The sequence below is a fragment of the Pundamilia nyererei genome, unplaced genomic scaffold (genome assembly GCF_000239375.1).
Source record: "Pundamilia nyererei isolate P.nyererei 1_Seehausen unplaced genomic scaffold, PunNye1.0 scaffold00025, whole genome shotgun sequence".
NCBI classification, from domain to species: Eukaryota; Metazoa; Chordata; class Actinopteri; order Cichliformes; family Cichlidae; genus Pundamilia; species Pundamilia nyererei.
The window spans coordinates 3750831-3761304 of record NW_005187426.1 but is presented as its reverse complement, the minus strand read 5'-3'; the positions used below and the strand labels follow the sequence as shown (position 1 = coordinate 3761304).

The 10474-nt window shown below is 42.2% G+C and overlaps 1 protein-coding gene across 1 annotated transcript in view; it reads right to left on the bottom strand.

Annotated features, from left to right (window-relative positions):
• The window catches only part of fto (FTO alpha-ketoglutarate dependent dioxygenase), a 113573-nt gene extending 103879 nt beyond the window's left edge, over positions 1–9694 (bottom strand). Inside the window, exon 1 of the mRNA XM_005727650.2 lies at positions 9383–9694. Within this exon, the coding sequence (XP_005727707.1) occupies positions 9383–9502 (120 nt within the window). The 5' untranslated portion in view covers positions 9503–9694. The remainder of the gene's footprint in view (positions 1–9382) is intronic.
• Between the last annotated feature and the right edge of the window lie 780 nt (positions 9695–10474).

Below are 10474 nucleotides of genomic sequence, written 5' to 3'. Positions count from 1 at the left end.
CCCCCCCACACAAAAAAGAAAAAAGAAAAAAAAAAAACAGTTTAAAGAACCTTGGCACTAATCCCTATTGTCATCCCAGTGCAGCAGAAGGACTTACAAACACAGATAACTCTGCTGAAGCTGTCTATTTCTCAGGAGTTATGGGGACAGCCGAGCTGCCGCATGCCTCAAATCAGTCACTCAGATTAGCCCAATCCCTCTGTGCTGTCAGTCAGCCGAGACACTAGCTTGTCACCACATTTACATGAGTCCATCTCATATGTGACAATGCCCCCTATATATGACAATGGTTGCGCGGAAGGGGTCCACTCACTCGCAGATAGCGGGTGTACAGTATGGCAGGCAGGCTGTTGTTGGATTAAGCTCATGGCGCGCGCAGTGCTCATGTCTTCGCTGACACTCAAACAACAAATTTAAAGAGTCTTAACCATTTGCTTTTTTTCCCCATAGTGGGAAGAATGTGGGAGATGCATGTCAGATGAAATGCACACATGCACCTAAAATGCAAACACAGATACACACGCACACGCACACACACACACTCACTGGGATGAACTTCAAAAACTTGTAAGTACAAAATAACTGTTTTAATAAAAATTAAAAAAAGTCTTTCTAGTGTATGTCGTCTCCAAAGTTGGCTTTGAGAATGACTTTAATCCACCTACTTCACTTAACATGATAAAGCTCAAAGAACAAAGAGGCAAAAAATATATATATAACAGTAACGATGTGCTACGGAAAACATCAGGATCAGTCCCCATCTTCAATGTATGCAGGAATAACAGAGGTTCAAAGTGCAACCCCAAAACAAATCGCTAAAAGACAAACTGGATAAGACAAACTTTGGCATGTCAAATTAATAAGGGATTAGCGCCTACAGTGTTTGAGTTTGTACTTTTAAATTAAAGTGTGGTACGTCGAGGCACCTGAGAGCTTACACTCTGCTGACTACTTTTTATGCTTCTGCGGCTCACTCCACTTCAGACAGTCCTGAAACAAATGACAGTAGATGCCCTCTACATAACGGGGCCAGGGCAAGCATGACACAGGGGTTGACAACTGAACCCTCAAACTCCCTAACCCATACTTCTGCCATGCCACATGCACACACACATGCACGCACACAAACAACCCCGAAAACAGCCCTGACATGACCGCTCGGCAGCCCTCCCTAACCCCTTCTTGTGTTTTTTTTTTCCCTTCATCTCACTGGAGACAACCCTCGATTCAGGACCATTTTAGCCAGCCAAGTGGATGTGACCCGCTGCCCCCCAGTCAGGCTCATCTGAATAAACAGAGTTGAAGAAACAGGCAGAGGAGGGAAGATCTGCCTACATTATGATAGGAAGAGATAGGATGGGATTCAGCCAAGGGGCTCCTTTCTTTATGCACGTTTGATCAAGTGCTTGACAGCACCAGTGGATGGAATTACAGACTGTTGAACAAAAAGTTGCGGTGTGGGTGTAAGTGTGTGGAAATGAGTGTGCGCAGTTTGGTCTGGACAGCTGGATTTCCGAGGCCTGACAGTGTTAGGCTTGTGACAAGCCTGCCGCAGCACACCACCACCACCACATGCAAAGCGCAAGCCGCCTACTAGCCTTCGCAGTCCATCACTCAGGACGGCCGAGGGAGGTGCCGTGAGAAGAGGTCAGACGTGGTGGAGAGAGGGAGGGAGGGAGGAAAGAAGAGAAGAGGATGAGGAGCTAGAGGAAGAAGGGAGGGCCGGTCAGGGGTTAAGTGTAGAGAAGACAGCGATGAAAGGCAACTGTCATGCACCAGTGCTCGCCCAGAAGCACCTGTCTCGAGAAGAACATGCAAAGTGTGCCGGTCACGTCCTGACAATACCCCCGCTTTTTCTACACACACACACACACACACACACTCACGCATACAAGCACTCAGTAAAGGGCTGATGCTCCACCATTGGAAAGGCATCACCTGCCTGACAGCATGCCAGTCAAGCTGTCGTTGGCTCCCTCGCATATGCAAGGAAAAGTTAGACTGATGAAGAAAAAACACACGGGGGTTCAGAGAAAGAATCACTGAGACATGAACAGACCACCTGAAGTGAGCAAACACTTCTCAAAGACTTGATGCCAAGTAAATGCTGGAATGAGCAATACAAAGTGCTCCATGAAAGCAAATGCAGGATAACTCAGACAGCTACTCCAGACTGCAAGTTGCTCTAGTTACTAACATCCTCTGGTGGAAGCGCTAAACCTAATGTACTAAGGATGGAAAAGTTATTTTTAAAGCCATTTGTGTGTTTTCACAAAATTAATTTGTCTTTTTCTGTTTTAACTTTTAACTGCCACCGTAAAATTATCACCGTCTGATAATTTAACAAGACAGAAAAGAGAACGCCTACGCCTGACATCGTTCCCATCAAACTCTTCCCATAGTAACACTAAATTACTACATATCATTATGTTGGGTACAAGCAGAAAATAACTAAGGGTATTCCATTTAAGATGGTTAGCAGAGGAGACTAACTGCAGCTCCAGCTGACTACATGAATAAAGCTGAAATCTGCCTTTGGTTGCAGGAGGCACTTCCTATGTTGAGCTTCTGCAAAGAAACAAGCGAAATGCCAGGTATTTTAACACACTTTCATTGCTCACGTTTATGGAAAAGAACTTATGATGTACAAATTAACAGTTAGTATTTACAGCACCTTGTGAACCTGGTCTCCTGCAGCTTTTGTGAATGAAGGGTTTTGGACTTTCCATTGAAACCAGATGTGGTGCAACCACTCCAGCAGTAGGTACTTGTACTTTATTGGAAAGGTGAGTCACTGTAAAGGAAAATAAATTCACAAATAAACAGCATGAAGACTGCTCTGTCCTATGCAGGTGGCGTTGCACAGGGAAACAGTTTTTAATGGCGTTAGCTAAAGTTAGTAACACCCAGTACCAATAGGACGTATTCTGGGTAACACTGATTATTAGTCATGTCTTTCACTGAAGACTGAATAAGTGCAGACGGAAGGAGGCATTATTACAATTGCAGTTGCTAATCTTTCCAGCCTCCATGGTGCTTATTGATTCCTTGTGTCTTATGTTCTCCGAGCAGTTACACCAAGGGCAGCCACGACACACAGAGATGATTATTAGACAATATTTATTCAAAGATACGCCCAACCCCAAACCACCTACCCACACCTAGTGCACATTCGTACAAGTGCACAAACACACACACAGACACCAGAATGCCAAACAAACAGAAACAAAGAATAACAACTCACTTGGATCATAGCCTCGGGTGGCTAATGAACCCCCAGGAGGCTCTAGCCTCTGTGTATGAGTTGAGAGGGTCATCCCCATGTTTATTCAGCATCAGCCCGATGAGCCTCCAACATCTATTGATTGAACTGATTATTCTATGTCTCTTTTGTGACAGGCCACATGCTTGACAGGTGAACCCTACTTGTGCAGGTCACAGTTGATGTAATCTCATTGAATCTGACGGCTGACCAAGTCGGCCAGTTTGCATGATCCACATCTCAGCCTTGTTTTCAAATATGATGACATCTTTGGCTAATGCCTCAACACTAATATGAGGTGATCGGTAGGGGGTGACAGGCACCAAAGTTGTCGGGAGCTGTTTGGACAATCCTAGTTACTGCATCCATAGGAGAAAAAAAATGTCTACGTTGTAAATGCTAAAGATAGCATAGCAAGAAAAGCACTGGTTTATATATACACATATGGGTGTAACACATCAGCTCATCAACTTTCCAAACAATATGTATGACAAGTAGCTGTAATACACCATTACATTTTTTTCAGTTCTAACAATCTAACAGTTTTCTTTTCCTAATGTCTGAGTCAATATATAAGTATACAGTACTATAGTTAAAACAGTGGCTTCTGTCAAAGCTTTATAGAATATAAAAACATCCAAATGTCATCATGAAATAGGGATAAAATAAAAACACACAACCAAGTCAATACATAAAATATTCTCCTGTTCTGTTAAGAAGAAATAAATATTTTGTGCAATGCTGTAAAGAGTCCTCCTGTCTTAATAGGCTGCCTATTGTACTTTTAGGCCATTTAAATATAGTCAACATATGGCTCACTCCCATTGATGTTCCCACAGCAGAGCTGCGAAGTTGGGCTTTTTAAAAAAAATTTATTTAGGTTCATTGAGCTTTTTCAAAAGAAAGCTCAATTTTGACTTATTGTTCCAAACTTTGGGGCACAAAATATTCTGTCGTTGGAAAAACCCCTATTAGCCTTGCATAATCCTCAATCATCACCCCTCTGCTTGGTTCCCAGTTGCTGGAAGGATAAATCTGAGCCCGCTATTTGCCAGTGTAAAAATCTTTGTTAATTTAACAAGACAGAAAACAGAACCCCTAAGCCTGACATCATTCCTATCATACTCTTCTCATAAAGGGTGAGAAGACAAAAGCAAAGAAGCAGCGCACCCAGAAATGACAGCAAGAAAGTCACATTTTTTTAAACCAAAAATCTTCCAAACTCCAGATAAAGTTCTTCTTTTGGTCGGTCACTATAAGTCATTATAATGCAAGCCTCTTTTCAACATTTGTCTAGTCTGTTCTTGCTATTGAAGATGCTTGTGCTATAACACAAGCTAACACTCTGCAGCATGCTGTTTGAGAGCGATTTTTTTATACATCTTATAAGAAAACTTCGTTGTGGACTATTAACTGTTCTATTAATTTTGATTAGAACCATATGTAAAAGAAGTACACAGTTCAGAACAACAACATTATGACCACCTAGCAGCAAGTAGCAACTAACTAATCTGGATGAGCAGGTTGCAGCTAGTGGTTAGAAGAAACCACTGCAGATGCTTCTTTCAGTATGACTGCAGGATTGCATTTTCAAGCAACACCAAACTGTAATTTCTACCATATATAGGAGTCCCCATCAAGTCATTTAAACACATACCTTGGCACAGTACCGGTGGACCATAAAAGCTTATATCCTTCCACATGCAAGCCAAATGTAGACATCATGCATCATCATGCTGTTTATTCAACAAAGACTACTATTATAGAATGGATGAAAGGTGAAATGAAGGAAAATTAACCAGGGTTTTTCACGATGATCATGATTTGCTAATCAACTTTTTCATTTGTAATAAACAGAAACTCGATAAGCCATTCTTAGAATTTCTGCACTTGTAAGCATTCATGCACAATCTATAAAATCTAACATTCTACCACATACACATTACTGTGGTCATAATCTTTATCAATAACAATAAGAAAGTAGCAAATACGCTCAAAAATTATTTGTTAAATTGACTAAAGTGAAATCATATTTAAACTAAATCACTAACACAACAGCAATATTTTTAATTTGTGTGTTATCTTAGGTTAACTTTAGTACACATAATGACATAAATCCTTGGAACAGTTCTGTGTGGGCTGATTTAATAAAAAAATGATGATCTGTAACATCTCCAAACAAATATATGAGCAAAGATCAAATAGGCAAAACAGTGTAAAGACATGTAGAAGAAAAGCTCAGCAGCAGTCTAATCAGACCCCTCCAACACTCACGCAGTTGATCAATGAAAGACCTGGGGCCGCCAGCCTGCGCTATATTACACACCAAACTTCATATTCATTCATTGATTTTACTTTTCATAATAGTATATCACTGAACTCCAATGGGAGCAAAATATGGAGGCCAGGGCTTAGGTCAACTCTCAAATGGACGCCTGGACGAATGTTTGCACAATATTGATGGGGCACGCAGAAAGAAATGACTAAATACCTGGATCAATAGCTAGTTTCCCTAGCTACGACAGGTTATTCTAGATGGAAATATATAAATACCTCTTTATGGCTACTGGAGAAGTCCTAACGAGCAATGCTAAATGCGCACCCTTAAGGTAAACACTTTGATTAGCCAAGGCCAGAGGTGACAAGAGGGGTCTGCTAATGCTAGGATGCCACACTTACAATGGCCTGAGGATGTTAACACACACAGGGCCCTGATAAAGAGACCGTGTATATGACAGGTCAAGCTCTGGGCAAAGAGCCCTGACCATCCTATTTATTTCTGATGTTTATGGACCCTGGCTTCACCATTCGCAGTCATGTTCGACCAATGAATGTCATTAATAATTGAAATTTCTTTTTTCACACTAATCAGAACCAGAAGTGGGAAAGTCTTTGGCCTAATAAAACACATTTGCACACAGACTTCTTAAAACAAAGTTAAGTACACAGACATCTTTATAATCAAACCAGGCGGACATATCCTGCTGCTGCTGCTGCAGCCCTGTTTTTATTTACTGCACAACCAAATTACTGAGAACAACACCCAACCTTACAGCTTTACCAGCTCCACAGTGTCCAGTGGGGCCATAAAGAGGGTGGAGCCACATCACTGCCTGCTCCTTAATTAAACCAAAGCTGTTAGGTTCATTTGCCTCTTTTTTACACACATTGAATTAACCAGTCCATCGTTGAAGACCTCCCAGACCCCATCCCTACTTGCCCCTAAATCATTGGGTGAACGGTCCAGTGGGTCCCTGCTGGACATGCAGCAGCCGCCCAACGGCAAGGCCAGCACAGGGCATGTGGCAGATCGACACCTAGCCAGCGATAAGTAATTCTGTAGGGGATTAGCAGCATGATAGCCTGATCAATACTGTGTGCTCAGGCCATTAGGAATGCAGCGAGGAAATGACCCCCTCTGGTAATAAAGCAGGCATCTGGGTTCTCCTTCATTTGCCAGCTCCATTAGTGTAATGGTATCATTATCTGCCACAGCCGTATTTTTCTGCGCCTTGGCTTTTCCACAGCTCGACCAGCGGGGGTCTGATGAAGCAGTGAGAGCCCCCATACTGACTGTTCCCCTTTCTACCATTCTACACAGGACCTAGGTGTAAATCTAGCTCTGCTGGAGCTTATGTGCTACCCTGCCTTAGGTATCCATACCCATGTTTTATGTCAGTACCTAACACTATTTCTCCATTATTGGCTCATTAATAGAGCAAGCAGCATGTAGCTTGGGTTTAGAGGGAGAAAAAGATGGCCGGCAGAGCGCAAAGCTGCTGAATGCGCTGAATCTGACACCCCCCTCTTGCTAAAACACCAGGCTTGACATGACAGGACGTCGGCATTAGTTGCCATAAATCGTTTCCTTTACACTAATTCACCAGCTAACATTTTGTGGGGGAAAATTGATTAACCATGTCTGGATGTGTGGCCACATAATCAGCTTTTACTTCAGTAGATGTTAATTTAACAGAATCGCCAAGGGAAACACAAACCATTTTAATGGGTGTTTAGAAATTAAATACCCTAAACAGCTTGCACTAGGTGCCACAACCAGAACAAACCAATGAGGCTGATCTAAGCAATGGGCTGGTTTGAGCCCAGGACCTCACAACATCTGGTGACCCTGTGTGAACATTACTTAGCCTGCTGCTCACGCACACAGACACACTTCCTGTTTCACCACAGCACTTAATACTTGTCATCGCTGTCCAAATGGCAAGCTTGCATCAAAGACAACATTAGAACATCGGGTTAAGGGACAGGGTCGGTGCTGTTTTCACACTTGCCAGGGCATGAGTGGAAATTTATCCTGTGATGACAACACTGATAAAACATACTTAAAAGTTTTAAATTCATTAGCGTACTAGAGGTTAAACATTAGTATGATGAGAAAATTCAAGAAATTGTAGCTACTTGACAACCTAAGACAAAGTACAAATCTATAAAAACTTTTTTTTTCTGATACAAACAAAATGAAATCTGATGAGTGAGTGTGTTCACTAGCCTGAATGATGAAAAACCTAAATAAATGACATAAATGTGAATTGGTGTGACTAGGTGGGGTTAATTCCCCTCGGGGACTCAGACAAATGTTCTCTTTCATTTAAAAAAAGATATATAGAAAGAAGCCATGGCACCCCACCTGTCTATGCTATACTGACTTGTTGTGATGGGATTTTCTGAGGAGACTGTGTATTCATTTGGCACTAATCTGTTGGGGCTTGCATTCCACAACTCGGAATAACAGTGCACCCATCACAGTACATCTCTCACTTTGGGCACTATTGCAGACACACTCATTTACTAGATAAGACAACCATCATATCCAAGGTATTAGTTAACATAATAACTGTGTCTTTATACAACCAGTGATATTGTGAAAACCGTTCAAAACGCACGCAGCTTTCGCTTTGGCCGCTGTACAGTTTTAAAGAAATTTTGCAGTTACTAATTCTCTCGCTCATCCTTTTATTTATCTAAGGAGAAAGCCAGCTAAGCCATTAGGTCTGTGCAGTACTGCCTGAGGGCCAACTAGAATGAGTTCTCTCTCTGAGCCGCTCATCTGGCTGCCATGGCTGCTTTCATAAACAGGAGGAACCACGTCCTACATAGTTTCACTGCTGTCTAACATGATCCAAACACATGCGCCACAGCAGACGGCGTCCAAGTCTGGAGATATGAGAAGAAACAGACAGGCAGATAGGCAGATGCTAAGAGAAATGACTGTGATGAAGCAGCCCTGGATGCCTAGTGCACAGCAGTTTCCTCTCTTCCATTAGAATGTCCACAAATTGCAAAGTTCCAGCTTTTACAAAGCTCGACACATTAGCACACACAACACATAGGTACCCATCTCTGCTCACATCATGTGACCCTTATTTAAATCCTATTTTTTTCAGTATCAGGTTCTACAGCTGGCACATTAGCACAGGTTGTTCTTTAACAACAGCAGTGGCAACATTAGCCAATAGGTTATCATTTCTACTGTATGTCAGAGCACAAACCATTATCCACTGCATCTGTAGTAAAGCCTGAAGCAGCTGGAGACTGCTGGCCTGGCAGCATGCCAAATCCCGGCTACACTTCACACTAACTTTACCTTTTGTTTTTACTGTTACACTGAGCTGCACAGCTGCTGATGCCATACAAGTGATTCATTGTTTATTCTTCACACCAGAATAACATCCCAACTTGAGCCTCGACTCTGTCTTTTGTTTGTTTTAATTTAAAAAAATGATATCTATGCATTAAACTAGTTGCAATGTCCACTGTTTTTTCATAATTGTGTAGCCTGCTGTAATTCATATCGTATTTCAACTTGATGTAGGATGCTGTCGAGGCGTTTCTCTGCAACCTCTATTTTCTCATCGGCAGTGTCTCTACGTGGCAAAACACCATTTTAACGTAACTGTAATTCTTCATTGTGGCAGACTGGTGGGGGAAAAAATGGAAAACACAATAAAGGAAACAGGCAAGGTGAAGTATGCGCTGACATTCCCGGCTTTCTAGCCTTCAAAATGCAGCCAGCAGCATCACATACGGAGCATTAGATATTCAAAGAGCGACAGGGCTTAGAAATATGCCAGACCTAACGGAGAAAAACGCTATCAATACCTTTCTTCTCTTCTCCCCCTCACTGTCACCCGATCTTTTCATGTTCCTGGAGTTGTGTTTACACTGCCTCGCTTTCATTAGGGGCGACGTCGGTCGTTGTAGTGCACGAATAAACTGCATATCCCGCTAATTTCGTGCCAGGAAGAGCGTCTGCAAGTGAAGCCGTGTATTTCATTTCTACGAGACGCCAGTCTTCAATTTCTCCAGTTTAAAATGAGTTTCCGTGGAGAAATTGTTGGGGGAGATTTTAAAAGCGTAACACTTAGAACTACAATTCCCAGCTCGAGCGTGAGCTCGCGGCGGAAGCAGATTCGGCACGCTCAAGACTTTGCACTACGCAGGTGTGGCGCAGGTACAGATCTATATATTGCACATAAGCCGGTCAGCATGGCTTTTAAATCGGTGTTTTAAGCCCCTAAAATGGCTGTGGCATTTAGAGGAAAAATGTGAGAGACATAATTTAAAGCGAAAGCAAAAGTCACAGACCTATTCGGCAATTTTCAGTAGTAGTATTGCTTGTACTAGAGTCGAAATGTCGTTTTTAATGAATTTATTGCTTACCGAGTTTTTTCTATTATTGATATCATTATTTAAAAGTCTCAACAGAATCTTAAGGTCTTTATTAAGGCTATTGCATGTACTTTCCTCATTTTTTAAATCAAGCACAGTGCCACTTTCATCTTCGATACGTGTAAAAATAGCAATCATGCTTTGAACGGGCTCCACTTCAAGTCTAGCCAACTTTCTTTCAACTCTTGCATGCGTCTCAAATCCAGGTGCTTTTTTTCCTGCCGGTGTGGGCCTTTACCACGTCAGCCCTTTTCAACTCGCCAGCAATCATGAAAGTGCACCGTAAACGCACAGCGTCTGTGTGGCTGCCTTTGTATATCACCTACAGTTGCCTTTCAAGAGTTGAACCAGATTGCTCGTAACATAGTTTGAATAGTGCTGAAATATGTTCTGTCCATTGTTCCTATCAAAGCACACGTGAAATACATGAGAAAGTTTCACGGATGAAGTGGCTTTGGCGGCGGGAGGGCAGTGCAGGGGCGGATTGCAAAGGTCTGAAACACCTGCTACACATTACCATTA